At 50.7% G+C, this 16,166-nt stretch overlaps 6 protein-coding genes across 6 annotated transcripts; 4 read left to right on the top strand and 2 right to left on the bottom strand.

Annotated features, from left to right (window-relative positions):
- Window positions 1–114: 114 nt before the first annotated feature.
- Window positions 115–1,355, bottom strand: VC83_05492 (uncharacterized protein). The gene is made up of 4 exons (XM_024469113.1): window positions 1,214–1,355; window positions 907–1,152; window positions 697–797; window positions 115–633 (listed from the first exon to the last, which is right to left on the bottom strand). The coding sequence occupies exons 1-4, from the start codon at window positions 1,272–1,274 to the stop codon at window positions 511–513; spliced, it is 531 nt and encodes a 176-aa protein (XP_024323122.1). The 5' UTR covers window positions 1,275–1,355; the 3' UTR covers window positions 115–510.
- A 135-nt stretch (window positions 1,356–1,490) lies between these two features.
- Window positions 1,491–3,862, top strand: EXO84 (exocyst complex component). The gene is made up of 4 exons (XM_024469112.1): window positions 1,491–1,761; window positions 1,826–2,036; window positions 2,105–3,386; window positions 3,437–3,862. The coding sequence occupies exons 1-4, from the start codon at window positions 1,585–1,587 to the stop codon at window positions 3,783–3,785; spliced, it is 2,019 nt and encodes a 672-aa protein (XP_024323119.1). The 5' UTR covers window positions 1,491–1,584; the 3' UTR covers window positions 3,786–3,862.
- Window positions 3,863–3,991: 129 nt separating this feature from the next.
- Window positions 3,992–5,854, top strand: PP2A2 (Serine/threonine-protein phosphatase PP2A-2 catalytic subunit). The gene is made up of 7 exons (XM_024469111.1): window positions 3,992–4,383; window positions 4,464–4,505; window positions 4,559–4,664; window positions 4,715–5,248; window positions 5,301–5,373; window positions 5,424–5,473; window positions 5,527–5,854. Exons 1-7 carry the CDS (start codon window positions 4,225–4,227, stop codon window positions 5,547–5,549), a joined length of 987 nt encoding a protein of 328 aa, XP_024323120.1. The 5' UTR covers window positions 3,992–4,224; the 3' UTR covers window positions 5,550–5,854.
- Window positions 5,855–8,222: 2,368 nt separating this feature from the next.
- Window positions 8,223–10,015, bottom strand: VC83_05489 (uncharacterized protein). Its single transcript, XM_024469110.1, has one exon. The coding sequence runs from the start codon at window positions 9,490–9,492 to the stop codon at window positions 9,106–9,108; it is 387 nt and encodes a 128-aa protein (XP_024322976.1). The 5' UTR covers window positions 9,493–10,015; the 3' UTR covers window positions 8,223–9,105.
- VC83_05488 (uncharacterized protein) lies at window positions 10,016–11,605 on the top strand. Its single transcript, XM_024469109.1, has 3 exons — window positions 10,016–10,675; window positions 10,734–11,108; window positions 11,176–11,605. Exons 1-3 carry the CDS (start codon window positions 10,580–10,582, stop codon window positions 11,431–11,433), a joined length of 729 nt encoding a protein of 242 aa, XP_024322975.1. The 5' UTR covers window positions 10,016–10,579; the 3' UTR covers window positions 11,434–11,605.
- A 607-nt stretch (window positions 11,606–12,212) lies between these two features.
- Window positions 12,213–15,365, top strand: VC83_05486 (uncharacterized protein). Its single transcript, XM_024469108.1, has 4 exons — window positions 12,213–12,868; window positions 12,922–13,588; window positions 13,642–14,356; window positions 14,408–15,365. Exons 1-4 carry the CDS (start codon window positions 12,798–12,800, stop codon window positions 15,328–15,330), a joined length of 2,376 nt encoding a protein of 791 aa, XP_024322977.1. The 5' UTR covers window positions 12,213–12,797; the 3' UTR covers window positions 15,331–15,365.
- Window positions 15,366–16,166: the final 801 nt, after the last annotated feature.

Raw genomic sequence — 16,166 nt, 5'->3', positions numbered from 1 at the left:
CACCCCGGTATAAAGCGGGAACCAAAGAATATTTACCCAAGTCTGGTAGTACAGCTCTTGTGATTATTTGTTTGAGGTCATAAACAAGCTATAACACAACCTTTTGGAGTTATATTTGGAATTAACTCCATAAATCATTTATATCAACTACCGTAAACCAGTAAATGGTAATGAATTTAGATGGCCAATTGACTTCGCATTGGTAGCTACTCTAAGCTATCCACATCGAAGTCGCAACTCTATTTATACAAGACCCCTTGATTTTGACAGAAGGCTAAACAGGATATATATTTATACCTCGTTGTTCGTAAAAGGGGAGTAGGAGACTAATTAAGACACAAAGGTGAAGGGCGCCAGGTACAGCTGATATACAAAGATCCATACCCAGTCGTTTGATTCTAGGCTGCAAAGCGCTCCCACCTCGTGTTCTAACGCGTATGGAGCTAGGTGGCTTGCTGGGAGTTTGAGGAGCCTTCAGAGGTCGTAGGTGTTGTGATGAATTCGAGGCATTTAATCCAATCCAACTCCTGGAATGCCGTTGTCGGAACCTTCGCTTCCTCCGCCGGAAGGAAAGGGGCCAACGTGAAGGCTGGGGTCAACTGCGATCATTTCTGCAAGAAGGTCCAGTACAGGCTATTATAGGTATCAGGATGGAAGATTTGTGACAGGTCCGGATGGAAGGATGGAAGTACGGACCTTGGGAACGGTCTTGTCATATATGGTGATCAGGTCAGATGGCTGCGGGTAGACCTTGAGCGCCTTGTAGAAGCACACAGCTGCTTCCAAGTTATCGGATCCTATAATTTAAAACTTGTTAGTAAGGAACTTTGTATATTTGACGATAATGAAGCTCCGGCTTCGTGGTGTCGGGGTCCTTCCCGATCTAAACACAGGTAGAGATCATACCATCTTGTGCCAATTGCTCTCCACGCGCGACCTCATTCATGAAATATGCCTCTTTCTCCTCAACATCGACTGGGAAGCCCTCTTCCTTCGCCTCCTCTACCACGGCCTTCAGAGCCTCTCGTTGTCTGTTGGTGTGTGCCTCTGCCTCTTCCTTTGCTGCGCGTGCTTGTCTCTTAGACTCTCTTTTCAATTGCTTTCTGAAACCCGGGTCCGTTCTGCGGCGGTGGTCGAAATAAATGGCATAAGCTATCGGGCATAAACGTTAGGAGATCCCGAGGTTGAGGGATGGTTCACATGGTTAACATACCGACGAGGCCCGTCGCAATTGTGCCAACAGTGGCAGTGACAATCGTTGAAGTTTGGACCATTTTGAACAACTGTGTAAACAAACTGTAGTCTCTGTAGGGGCGGGTTTACGGATAAACAAAGGTTATCGTTGATGTTGTAGGGGACCTTGTTAATGGCCAAAAAAAGGTTCCCTTTGACAATAATTTCGACGCGGGTATTTCAGCCTCGAAAGTTAGGCAACATTAATGGGGAACTGGTAATGCGGCCCACCCGTATCGTTCCAGCGTACCAGCCAACGACGTCGTTCTTGGAGCTGCCACCGTACAATCCGGCGTGAGCTCAGGGATTCGAATTGTAACTCTTTAGACTTTCACCACAACACGACCAGCCATGTCTGACGATCGTGGAAGGGGAATATCCCTGCGAACAAAGCGGAAAGCACGCCCAGTTATAAGTGCGCCCAAACAAATATCAGGTCCAATTCAGCAAACCCCCGACGTGCCACGCAGCGCTGGAGGAAAGTCAAGTATCGAGGCTCCCAAGCAGCGCCAACAGGCCGGTGGAAAGGTAAGGCAGTTGCCAATTGAAGCTTCCGGTCTCAATTCTGCTTCATCTAACTAACTTACTACAGACATTCGACCTTGTTAAACGTCGGTATTCGGAACGATTCAACAACCTACCTGCGGGGTTCGATGCCACTGCACCTCCGGTGCCATCGACATCACCAGCGAGGAGAGTTGTTAGACCTAGTGATGGAGATGGAGGCAAGCCGCCGTCAAGGGGTGCTGGTATCACCGTTGACTTGAATGCTCTTCGTGACCCTTCCCTGCAATCGCAGCAATGTGAGTATTTGGACTAATTTAAATCCAATACTCCTTCCCTTTATGTAAATAATGCTAACAACATTTAGATGTTGCTAGTATCCTCGGTGACGCTTCCGAACAGGACATAGACGACTATCAACAAGCTCTGAAGAAGATGAGAAATCGAACTTCAACGGATCTACAACAGAACGTCTATCAAAATCGAACACAGTTTATTAAGATTAGTAAGGAAGCCGAAAAGCTAAAGGGTGAAATGAGAGCTCTACGGAATCTTATGTCTGAGCTTAAGAGCAACACAACAGCTTTGAGGTCTGCGTCATCGTCAGCTCCCGCCGACACATCTGGCTTCAATGGGTCCATGAATACGGTTCTCAGCAAGCGGGATAAGCGGAGCTCTGTTGCAGATCGCACGGCTCTGTGGAATTCTCAGCTACAGGCTTTGTGGAAGGCCGTTAGTGGTTCACAGAAGTTTCTCCCTGCGGCACTTGGTCGCCATGTCGTCCAAAATGCCGGTCTTTGGGTGGAGCTTGACAACGCAACGTGGAAGCCGAGAAGATCTATGCAAATTATTCTCTTAAACGACCATCTTCTCGTTGCTTCACGCAAGAAACGTCGAATTGAGGGCAATAACGGGTCTGATCCCCGACAGGCCCCCTCAAAACTTGTGGCAGATAGATGTTGGCCATTGCTCGACATCGAAATGGTTGATCTTGCAGGAACCAACGACGCTACTGGTTCTAGAAATAAGGTCGCAGATGCCATTATGATCCGAGGCATTGCACAAGAATCTTTCACTTATCGTACAGAGAACGCAGACAGCAGCGAGAAGACGCAACTACTCCTTAACTTCAGGAAGGCCGTGGAGGAGTTGCGAAGGGGATTGCGATCGGAGATTGAAAGTAACAACAAAACCAAAGAAACCATTAACTACTTCGCCTCACGAGATCCAGGTTTACTGGAGAAGGCAGACCTATTAGAGACACTATCTGATATGAAAGAGCGCCCAAATGTGTTTATTGAGGTCGATGGCAAACAGCAGAATCTACGCTGGGTTGAAGGCCAAGTTGACAAGCTTGATATTGACATTGCGCTTCAGCAGTTCGACGAGGCAGTCAATCTCCTCGAAAAACTGAAGGTTCTAGCGAAGGGCTTGAAGAATAATGCCGTGGCTCAGGACTTCATCAATTTCAAGGTCAATGAGCGGGCTGTTAAGCTTGCGGGCCTGATCACTCGTGAACTTGTTGATAGCCACAACGAGTTGAAAAAGACGAAGCGCAATGTCGGCTGGCTTACACGGCTTGGCTTCGAGGATGGCGCTCGGGAGACCTATCTGAAAGCACGCAGCCTAACCATTCATAAACGCTCGAGGTATGTTGTGTATTCCGTACCTGTCTACTCGCACTAACTGTTCATGGCAGACAATGCACCTTTGAGGGCAATCTACACCAGTACATTTGGGAGATCTCATTTGTTTACTTTGCGATCATTAAAAACACTGTCTTGACATTCCAGGAATGCTTTCCGCCATTGACGATGAGCGCATGTGTCAAGTGGGCGAAGGAACAAGTGGATGCTTTCAATGTGATTTTAAACAGGCAACTAAGCAGTGCCGACCGCGAAGGCCACGTCTGGAAAGAATGTATGGAACAGTCCCAGGAGCACGCGAAGATGCTCTCTGAAGTTGGGTTGGATTTCAAGAACTTGATAGGTCGTGAAACTGAGGCAACTAGTGGGGGGAATACGCCTGCTGGGCTTGGTCTTGCATAGAACGTATAAAAGGCACGTTTATATCCACTGTACAAATAAATATCTTACCGCACCGTTCCTATTTATATTGTTGAAAGGCAGTTAGCTGCGTCCATTTATGTAAGCTACGGCTGTAAGTAAATAGCTTCATGGTGTACGTACATTTAGACGCGGGTTGATCTAAGCGAGATATGGCAAGCCACCCATACCACTACAACTTTAAGTACCCCATATACAGAATCGGGGTAAACGCTCTGCAATCCAAATTCAATACCCTTCACGAATAGCGCCATAACGACTGTGGCCCAGCTGCATTGTATTTAGCCTATTACAGCACCCAGAAACCTTTTGCGACAAATACCTACGCGCGTGGAGTCATTCGATCTGAGCTGGACATCCCGCTTCCAAACAACACCAGCCTTGGTCGCAACGTCACAATCGTCAACGACAACGGGGCACAATGGACGCCACCATGGAGGATGTTGGTAGAGTGGTAGAGCCCACGCGATTGTCGCCAGTGTCTGAGCCTACTTCTATATCTACTCTTGACGGCTGGATTGAGAGCCTGATGTCGTGCAAGCAGCTTGCGGAGGTGGATGTCCAACGGCTCTGCGAGAAGGTAAGATCGGGCTACCTACCTCCCAATGCTCGTGAACAACAAGTTTACCTCAAAAAACGGACCTAACATTGTTAAAACAGGCGAGAGAGGTTCTACAAGAAGAGTCGAACGTTCAGCCAGTCGTAAGTTGACATCGGTGCGGTCAGGCATATGCAAACTCTAATGGACTGTTTAGAAATGCCCAGTTACAGTTTGCGGAGATATCCATGGCCAGTTCCATGATCTGATGGAGCTGTTCAGGATCGGAGGACCGAACCCCGACACAAACTACTTATTCATGGGCATGTAAAATCGATACCCTTGGGATTCTCGTGGGCTAACCGATTTGTAGGGGACTACGTTGATCGTGGATACTATTCAGTCGAAACCGTCACCCTCCTTGTTGCCCTAAAAATCCGCTACCCTCAACGCATTACCATCCTCAGAGGAAACCACGAATCCCGCCAAATCACTCAGGTCTACGGATTCTACGACGAATGCCTCCGCAAATACGGCAACGCGAACGTCTGGAAGCACTTCACAGACCTCTTCGACTACCTACCACTCACAGCCCTTATCGATAATCAAATATTCTGCCTTCACGGTGGCTTGTCTCCCAGCATTGACACCCTAGACAACATCAGAGCACTTGACCGCATACAAGAGGTTCCCCATGAAGGGCCAATGTGCGACCTTCTCTGGTCCGATCCAGATGATAGATGCGGATGGGGGATATCCCCCAGAGGTGCGGGGTACACGTTCGGACAGGATATCTCGGAGGCTTTCAATCACAATAACGGCTTGACATTGGTTGCCAGAGCTCATCAACTTGTCATGGAGGGTTACAATTGGTCTCAAGATCGGAACGTTGTCACCATATTCTCTGGTATGCAGCGAGACTTTGTCATTATGTTGTTCTTTACTGACTTGCGACACAGCACCAAATTACTGTTACAGGTGCGGTAACCAGGCGGCAATCATGGAGATAGATGAACATCTCAAGTATACCTTGTAAGTCGGCCAACGACACATTGAAATATTGCATACTAACAAACCTACAGCTTGCAGTTTGATCCATGCCCAAGAGCAGGCGAGCCAATGGTTTCACGACGTATGTTTCGAATGGAAACATGTCATTTGATACAACTACTAACATTATTACAGGCACCCCAGACTACTTCCTGTAGATTTCGAGTCCAGAATAGGCAATGGAGAATAGATCCCCTTAATCTTGACTCTAAATGGGCGCGAGGATTGGTGCATGGGACAGAGACACAGAGATACACCCTCACAGTGCTGTACAAATCACCGATTATAGGAGGGTTTGTAACGTAGAAATACGTCCCGCCGCTGCGTTTTGTGCGTAGAGATACCTAGACACAGTTTTTATGAATACGAGAATAATACAAAGGCGCGGGATCCCAACCTTATGTACAATCGTGATAATATAAGTGTAGTTAAGAACTGTCGAAATTAGTGCTCAAAAGTTCACCCAGCGCCAAATATGTCGCATCACGTGCTCCCGCCAAAAGCTGGTCCGAGTTCTGACACCACCCCACATTATTGGCGATCGATCCAAAGCACGATTATATACTCTTCACCAGACCACCTCCCGAGGTCAAGGCATTGACGATATCTCGTCTCGATGTCCTTCGCTCTACCACAGGAGAATGCACGCCGTGCATATGCCCAATCCAGCGTACCAAGCGCCATCCACCCTATCTACAACCCGCCGCCTCAAGCCTCATCAACCCCAGGGCAACAACCTCATGTCCCCTCCTCAGCGCCCTACTTCACCCGACAGGTGTCGCTACCAGAAGACAATGTGAACCGTTCAGGAAGCAATGGAATGAATCCTAATACGCTCGCCACGGCGCCACCAAATGCGCAACTGCAGCGAGACCACAACAGCTACCTCTATCAACTGCAGCACGCTGCTAGTGCCCCCACGGCCACACGACCAGCCCTGCCTACTCTACAAACCTCCCATCACCCTCACCCTCAGCTGAACGGCAAACAGCACCAGCAACATCAGCAGCAGCTTCACCAGCAAGCTCGCCAACAAACCCCACAGCAGCAGCAACCTCCGGCGCCCCAGCAACAGCCTCAACAACCACCCAGTAACGGCCATGACCCCAGCACTTCCTCCTCGTCCGCCTCGGCCTCAGCCTCCCCACAATCAAGCACATTCCCCACGCATTTCGCCTTGACGCCCGACCCAAGTCTGGGCATGGAAGCCCCGCCAGAAACGTCCTTCCCGACCTTCGAAGCTCTCCTCCAGTCCGTCAATGCCTGGGGCCTCGCCCGCGGCTACGCCTGCGTTATCGGACGCTCGAAAAAAAAGAACAGGATCGGACTCAAGAAGGTGCTCTTGACGTGTGATAAAGGTGGAACCTCAAAACACAACATGCTGCCCGTGGACTCGCCAGTGCGTAGACGAGCTACGACTTCGCGCAAGACTGGGTGCCAGTTCAGCCTCTACGCTATAGAGACAACTATGGAGTGGCTACTGAAGTACCGTCCGGATGGTTTATTTTGCGTGCACAACCATGGACCTAGCAAGGGTGCCATTGACCACCCCGCGGCTAGGCGGCTGGACAGGACGGCTGTCGCGGCAGTCAAGGCGCTGCGAGATGCAGGTGTTAGTGCGCAGGAGACGCTGAAGCAGATCCAAGCCGCGCACCCAAACGCGGGGTATCTCCCAAGGGACATCTACAATGCGCGTGCTGCCATAGCCCGGGAACTAGACAAGCGATCTCAAGACACAGAACTGGACCCGGACGCGCCACTGCAGACGATCTACAAGCGCCGCTCGGCGCCCAACCCGGAGGACAAGTTCAGGGAAGAGTGCAGGGCGGAGGTGATGCGCATGAAGGAGGAGCTGGAGCAGCTGAAAGAGAAGACGAGTCGGGAGATTGAGCAGCTCAGGGCGGCGCTGGAGCAGAAGGACAAGGTGATTGAGAAGTTTGAGATGTTTATTGATATCTGCAACGGCCGCGTCATGGCGCAGCGGGAGAGGCTGGCGGATGGCGATAATGCAGCGGTTTCGGCGTCATGAGCGCGGCTGATGGCTTTGCTGTTTTTTTTTTTTTGCGAGCGGGTTTGGGAAGCGGCGTGTTTTATTGGCCGGGGTAGGGAGATGGAGTAACGAAAATGGGCGCGCTCTGGGAGTACGTTTGGGGGAGTTGTAAAGACGGGAACGGGGGGGGGGTTGGGATGAGTCCCTGATAGTGCGTTTTGCTAGTGTTATGGTGATGTCCAACTCTCGGTAGATGAGAGGGAATGGGGATGCTATGGATGGGGATGCTATGGATGAGTGCTATGGATGGGGATGCTATGGCGGTATATCCAAGAATACAAAAGTAATCGGCTCATTTATGCCTGCAAATCTTAGTCTGGTGTTTGTCGCTCATGTTCGCACATTCCGGGTATAAATAATAAAGAAGAAGAAGAGTTGAACTGTTTACTAACATCAACCGCCGTCGTAGAGTTACTGTCTGTACTGCTCCGAACCAAACTCATAACCAGCATCTCTCTCGCCCTCCACCGTGCCCAAGTAACCCAGCCGTAGGTGATTATTTGCCGTCTATCTACCTCGATAGGTATCTACCGGCATAGAACCACAGACATATTTCCAAGGATCAATTAATATCTCAAAAGTCCTACACTACCCCCTGACGGTCGGGAAAGCGGTTCACCGTCTTTACCGGCACTGCGGAGGTGATGTCTCGGACGATCTACGAGGTCATAACCACCAAAGTTTGGTGTGGAGTTGGGTAGGATTTAATGGGGAAATGGGGAAATGGGGCCGAGGGAGAGATCGATCACTAAGTTACTGTTTCTGTTAAGATGTGGGCTGACGGTGGGCAAATCTTGATAGAGCCGGAATAGCGCCGGAGGGCTCGGTGGTGATGTGCATGTCCTTCGCTTACATGTTGGCTTGGTGAAATTGGTTTGAGTTGGAATATTAGACTAAACTCTCAGCCCCTCATGTGGTGGGATATCCACATAGATGCCAAAATCGCTGTTGTGGGCTAACGGGTACGGTGCCGATGGAATGAAAACCCCGTTTCATAAGGCAGAGATATCTTAATAACGCCTATCAACCCATGAATGCGCCGACCTGTTCTATCCTGTTCTATCCCCCCTGTGCCTCCCAATCGTAGTATCATCCCTCATCATATGGCCAAGCACCTCGTATCCGTAGCCATATCCTCCTCACTTCTCCTCACCTCTCCTCACTTCTGGGCCACAGTCCAGTCACTCCAGCGCTTATACTCCTCATACTCCACACTCTCCTTCCTCCCCTGATACCTCACGACCTTCAACTCCCCCACATCCCTCCAACCCCCCCCTTCCTCCACCCCGCCTTCCTCACCAAACTCTCCAACGTCTCCTCCTTATTCCAGCCCTGCTCCACCGCCACATCCGGCAAATACGTAGCACTATACCTCTTACTCTTCTGATAAAAGCTGATCTTAATCCCATGCACACCCAACTCCCAATCCAGCGGCCCGGCACACGTCTCAAAGTTCGTCAACAGCGTGACCGCCACCTCGAGCGCGGGCAGCTCATGCGTCACGATGGGGTTGAAGCGGTTATCGCTGTGCGCGGCGGCGAGCGCGTATGTCGCCAGTCCCGTGTCGAGGGGTTGCGCTTCGAAGGTCCCGATGCAGCCGCGGAGTTGCCGCAATTGGAGGGGCGGCGTGAGGATGTTCCAGGTTACGAAGAGGGGTGTTGAGGTTAGGGCGCTGGATTGCGCGGAGCGGGGGTAGAGGGATTGTCCGATGGGGTGGTAGGGGGAGGGTGCGGAGGTGGATGGGCGAGAGGGGGGGCGGAGGTGCCGGCGCTGGATGGGGTGAGGGGTGTGGGGGAGAGGAGGGAGGTTGAGGAGCTTGAGCCTGAGGGGGTTGTGGCTGAGAGGCTGCTGGGGGTTGGGAGCTGGAGGGTGTCGGAGAAGGTGGAGTCGGCTTCGGTGTCGTTGGCTTCGGCGTCGGAGTCCCCGTCGTCGCTGCCTTTGGGGTAGTCGGGCCAGGATTCTTCGATGGCGGAGAGGGCCAAGGGGGAGCGGTCCTCGAGGTTGGCCGCGAGGGCGTCGAAGCAGTACAGGCAGTGGGCGACGGTAGCCATGGCTGCGTTTGGAGGTGCGGTGCTGCTGTGTGTCGAAGTTTGGAGTCGTCGTTGGCCAAGGCTCTGAAGTGAGGGGACGCGAGAAAGCGGGGTCGAGGAGGAGGGGGTTTGAGGGGTGATGGATGAGGGATGAAGGATAAGGGATGAAGGATAAGGGATGAAGGACGAGGGATGAAGGGCTGAAGGGCTGAAACTCAAAACGAAGGCTTGTGTTGTTTAAGAACAAGGGTTGAGTGCGTAATGAACGAATTATGCAGAGATGGGGAGTAAGAACCGAAGTGGACTGGGATGCACGGTAGATCTGCAACCCTTACTGAAGCCGGCGTGGCGTTATTCCTTTAAATTCTCCGTGGCTGACCAACCAGAAGCCACACCGCCTCCAACCCCACAAATCACAAATCCCAAACCCCTTTCCCTCCCGCAACATCCAGGGCAAAGTTAGTTTTACCATGCATAATCTGCCGTTCACCATACGGAGGAGTACATAATACTCTAAAGTAATTCAAGAAATAAGAACATACCGGTAAATCAATAGATTAGTCTCACTACTCGCACTACTCGCAGAACTCTAATAGAAAGCCGACGCTGGTTGTCCCATGCTGCAATTTAGCACGTTTGCCCCATCCCACAATTTATTTCGCGGGGTTTTAGTCGGTGTTTATTCATTGTTGACCGTCTGAGTGCAGCCTCATTGTAGATTCCTCCTCTCATTAGGAAGGTGTCTCTCGCAGTTCTCGGCGATTCAGCGCACCATGCAGCCGGTGCCGTGCGGTAAATAACTGCCAGAGGTTGTCTGCTGTAGGTAGGTGGAGCGATCATTGCTTGGTATGTTAAGGGATTGCCGGCGGGTTCATGTCGGCGAAAGCTGGGCGCTATAGCACTGAGTAAGTGCCATAGCTATGCATGGCCACAGAATAGAGGACCGGCCGATCACTACCAATATATGGTATTCCATGTCTCAATCAGCCGTGGAAGAGACTATAAAGCTACCATAACCCTGGGTGTTTTGTCAAGATAACCATCTGCTTTGTGCTCATCAGTCTTCAATTGCTTCCCAGTATCCTTATCCTTATACCCCATTCTCAAAATGAAGTACTCTCTCGCAGCTATTACCGTGGCGGCATCAGTTGCCTCTGCCTACAACCTCCCAAACAACCTTTCTCAGATCTACAACAAGCACAAGGTATGTCGAGCAAGATCAAGTCAGGATACCCATTGTCCACTTCTCACACGCTGCACAGAGCGGAGCATGTAGCAATAAGCTCGCCAGCGGCTTCACAGATGGCAGCGGTCCCAAAACATTCGGGTACTGCGGCGACATTAAGGGGGCCGTTTTCATCCACAGCAGTGGCAATGGCGGCCAGTACGCCAACATGGATATCGACTGCGACGGAGCCAACAGGACCGGTGGCAAGTGCGCCAATGACCCTACCGGACAAGGCACGACGGCGTTCCAAAGCGAGGTTCAGGCATTGAAGGTTGGCATCGACGACCTGGACTCTAATCTCCACCCATACGTCGTCTTTGGCAACGAGGGGAGAAAGCCAGCGTTCGACCCCCGAAAGTATGGCATGGAGCCTCTTAGTGTCATGGCTGTTGTGTGCAACAACCAAGTCGTAAGTGCAACCACCCAGTCGCGTTCGGCGACAGTGCTTTGAGAATGAAGCTAACTCTGGATGGTAGTTCTATGGTGTCTGGGGTGATACCAACGGCGAGACCTCAGTCGGAGAGGCCTCCATTTCCCTGGCTGATATGTGCTTCCCGAAAGAGCACCTCGATGGAAACAGTGGCCATGACCAGAAGGACGTTCTTTACATCGGTTTCCCTGGCAAGGCTGCCGTGCCGAGCTCCTCGACCAAGTGGAACGCCCGCAACGCGAAGGAGTTCGAAGACAGCATCAAGGCTGTTGGAGACAAGCTTGTTGCGGGTCTCAAGGCTTAGAGAGGAGTGCCTGCATGATGTCAGTTTGGAAACAGTAAATGAACTGTTGGGGGGGGTTATCATCATGTTGTATATTGTTAAGCCATATACATGTAGATGGACGCAACCATATAGTAATCAGCATAGCATGACTGCGGATAGTCGTAACCATATAATCAGCATTACTATAAATTTGACGCTGCATCTCGTGTTGCCTCCACCTTAAACTCCCTCATAAGCTGACGATATCGATACGATTTCGCATCGAGAGGTCTGTGATGGCAACCCATGGATTGGGCTGTGGCTCGGTTAGTGTCCTCGCTCATAAATAACAAGGTATCTGGCATGAAGTTTTTCGGCTTTATTAAGGTTAGGTGAGGCCGTGATTAGTAGGAATACCGATTAGTAGGAATACCGTAACTTATGCAGCACAATATGCAGTATATGCGAGTTACGGAGTACAGTAAAGAAATGTTCCTAAGCGCGGAGTTCCGGACAAACCAATGATGGTGTGTGCTAACAGCACTGGGGATCGGCTCAGGGGAACCAACCACACCAGGGTCAGGCACCACTAGCACGGTACTAGCACACCACTAACACCACTAACACCACTAAACTAACACCACTAACACCCCTACACCACTAAACTAACACCACTAACACCACTAAACTAACACCACTAACACCACTAACACCACTAAACTAACACCACTAACAACCACCCTACCAACGCTAATTTACAGTCAACCCGAGCCACACTTTCTTACCTTCGGTTGCTTGTTGAATCATCCATGTAATCATCATCATCCGCCATCGTCTGCCATCAAACATCCTCCTTACTCCAATTATCCCAACAATTGCCGACCTCTATGGTCCTGACGGCGGTGATCTGTTACCTTACTGTGCTACAACGTGCCCAAGGTGATACAGTGCCAAACGATGTCTATTACCGTATCTCTGAGATCTACATGCCCACCCACCCCGCATGTCCTCGCCGAGTCTACTATCAACATGCCTTCCTTGGCCAAGCTTCCTTTCTGGTTCCGACGGTTGACCCCAATGGTCTAGTCAGGTACTGTGATCTGTATGGCCACCAAGGATGCGGTAGGTTCGGGGTTCACTACTCGCGGGGGCTGCAAGCTAGCTCTGTTTTTACCAATACCATACCACGGCGTTGAAACGGCGAGAACGCCGAAGCGCCTCGGGGAAATGTCGATGTTGGCCGTCGAAGGAGGGAATCATATATAAAAGGCAAGTTCCCTCCTTTGGTCTCTGGTGACGGGCCTCAAGAGAGCTATATATATGCGTCCTTGTCACAATTGTTTCTCGTCTGTGTTGATCCATGTCAAACTGAAAGCGTCCTATATTCTTATCTTTCCTATACAATGCGGGGTCTTCTGACTTTTGCATCTGTGCTCCCTCTGTCTTTGGCTGCTGCAGTCCTCAGTCATGTTTCGTAAGTACACTATGATGTACATATCAAGGATGGCTTCTGATTTTTTGATATAGCGATGATGCACACCTCCAAAAGCCCCGTGCAGATGCCATGCTAGAGAGAGCAGCGTGCACTGGTCCTACCGCGAGCAAGCCTTCAAAATACTGGCTTGATGAGCAGGATCACACAGGCAAAGCAAGAGGAATTGCACCGTTCACTGACAACAGGGATAAATATCCTGTGTTCAGGAACGTTCTTGACTTCAAAGTCGCCAATGATGGCACGGGAGACCAGTCCGGGAATCTGCAACATGCCATCAACTCCGATGGTAATGGCGGTTCCCGCTATAAGAAGGGCTTAACCACCAAGCCAGCAGAGGTTTACCTCCCGGGTGGAACTTACCAAATCTCCAAGACCTGGGATCTCCGCGTGGGCACGATTATTGTGGGCGACCCAAATGATCCCCCAGTCATCAAGGCTTCGGCCGATTTTGATGGAGATTCCGTTGTCAATGGTTTCGATTTTGGAGTCGGTGCGCCGGAGACGAGCTTCATGACTCTTATCAAAAATATTGTCATTGACACAACTGCCATCAATAAGCACAAGGCTGTTATGGCCCTTAATTGGGGTGTTGCCCAAGGCGCAGGAATGTCAAACATCAAGATTGTGATGCCCGAATATTCCAAAGGGCACAAAGGAATTGTTCTTAAGGGCGGTTCCACCATTGCTGTGACCGATGTGGTAAGTCCCAAATCGCAGTTTTCCCTACATGTTACAATACTAAAACATACTAGAATATCCACGGCGGCGTGGTTGGTATCCAGAACTCGAATCAGCAGGTCAACTTCAAGAACATCTATTTCAACCGTAGCTCCACTGCCTACGCTGCCACCGGTGGCTGGACGTCGCTTCTCCAAGGCGTCACCTTCGACACATGCGGACATGGCATCGACCTTACCAAGGCAGGCAATGCCGGGTCGTTGGTTCTCCTAGACTCCAAGTCGATCAATTCCGGCCCCGTCATTAAATTTGCGGATTCATCCAACACCAATGGCAATCGCAACAACCAGATCGTCATTGAAAACCTCGAGCATGACACCACGAACCCCATCGCCATCAAGGCCGATAACACCGTTGCGCTTGATGCCGCCGATGCCATCGATACCTGGGTGTGGGGTAATGCTGATCCTGGCAACTACGTGACTGGAACTCAGTATAAGACGGTTCGTCCCGACGCCCTTCTCAAGGATGGGAAGTATTTTACCAAGGAGGCACCCAGCTATGGTAAGTTTGCGAGCGATCAGGTTGTAAACGTCAAGAGTGTCGCGAATCACTCAGTTAAGGGTGATGGGAAGACTGATGATGCGGCATCTCTGAATGCCATCCTCCGCAACAATGCCGCCAATTGCAAGATCACGTATTTCCCATACGGCGTGTATATTGTGAAGGATACCCTGTACATTCCTCCCGGGTCCCGCATCATTGGCGAGGCATGGGCTGTTGTGTCTGGTAAGTTTTAAATCCTCTTGTAGCCAAAGTATATCAACTAATATTCTCTAGGTGCTGGTGATAAATTCAAGGACGACTCAAAGCCCACGCCCGTCATCAAGGTTGGCAACCACGGCGAGACCGGCGTCGCAGAAATCCAAGACATGCGCTTCACCGTCTCCGAAGTCCTCCCCGGCGCCATCATCCTCGAGGTAAACATGGCCGGCTCCGCCCCCGGCGACGTCGGCTTCTGGAACACCCTCGTCACCATCGGCGGCACAGCCGACACCGCCATCCACAAGTCCTGCACCGACCAAGATACCCACAGTTGCAAAGCCGCCTTCCTCGCGGTACACCTCACCAAATCTTCATCCTCCTACTTCCAGAACCTCTGGGCCTGGACTGCAGACCATAACGTTGATGGCGGGCCTAACCAGATCATCGCTACCGGCCGCGGCGTCCTCGTCGAGGCTAGGAAGGGCACTTGGCTGGTTGGCAGCGGCTCGGAGCATCATTGGCTGTATAACTACAATTTCGGCCAAGCCGAAAACGTCTTTGCGGGCCTTCTGCAGACCGAGACGCCGTATAACCAAGGCGACAAAGCTACCCTCACCCTTCCCGACCCCTGGACTGCAGAGGCAACGTACCACGACCCCGACTACACGTGGTGCGCTCCAAACGACCAAAAGTGCCGCACCGCGCTGGCAGTCAACGTCGACGGCGGGAAGGACATTTTCCTGTACAACTCCGCGTCTTGGGCGTTCTTCCACGGACCATGGGACGGGTCGTACGGTAAGACGGCGTGCGATGGCACGTGTCAGACGAATATGAATCGTGTGGCGAATAACCCGGATAATTTGGCGTGGTATGCGATTAATATTAAGTCGGCGGATACGCTGGTTTTGGATGGGAAGGGGAATCCGTTGAAGTATAATAATCCAGGGAGTTGGGGGGGGAATTTAGTGGCGTATAGAGTGTTTAGCAAAGATGCTTAGGGGACGGGCCGAGGTATCCGCTGGTTAGCGAGCGGGGTGTAGTTAGTGAGTACAGTAAAAATACGATAAGTCGATGCCTCGGATCCACAAAAATATATCGACTTAATGCATAACGTGGTTTATCAGTACGTCGGACATATCAGTACCTCGGACACTTTTCCCGAATTTCCTACCCTCTAACTTCACAACGCGTTTTTTCCACCTTTTATTATGTCAGTGATTACCCAAGAAGCAAAAATCATTCTAGCTATCGAGGCTATCTGAACATCAAAAAATCTAAGTCGTCGGAAGGCTGCTAAGCTCTATGAAGTACCTCATTCTACACTCTGCGACAGAATGAACGGCTGAACTACTGTCTACGAACGCCGGCCTGCAATGATGAAATTAACTATACTAGAAGAGGAGGTGGTTATTCGGAATATACTTGATATGGATTCAAGAGGATTTGCACCCCGGCTTGCTGATGTAGAAGATATGGCAAATTTTATACTCGAATCGCGTGGAGGGAGGCGCGTCGGGAAGCTCTGGGCCCACCGATTTGTACAACAACGTCCAGAATTAAAGACGCATTTTAATCGCGTTTACGACTTCCAAAGGGCCTTGTGCGAAGATCCTGAACTAATTGGCGTGTGGTTTCTGTCACGGTTCACCAAGGCATAGGGCGCCAGTTGGGTATTATGAATTAAACTCAATCTAGAGAAGAAAGGAAAGAGAAGAGGAGCACTCGAGCAGTGGCTCGATCTATATACAGCTATGTTGTTGTGGAGTGAATTCTCTTTAGCAAGACCAGTTCTGAGAATTCACTCCACAACTGAAAACTTCGCTCCAACCCCGGA

This window comes from Pseudogymnoascus destructans (genome assembly GCF_001641265.1).
Source record: "Pseudogymnoascus destructans isolate 20631-21 unplaced genomic scaffold scaffold_14, whole genome shotgun sequence".
In the NCBI taxonomy this organism is placed as follows: Eukaryota; Fungi; Ascomycota; class Leotiomycetes; order Thelebolales; family Thelebolaceae; genus Pseudogymnoascus; species Pseudogymnoascus destructans.
This window is presented reverse-complemented; position numbering and strand designations above follow the sequence as displayed.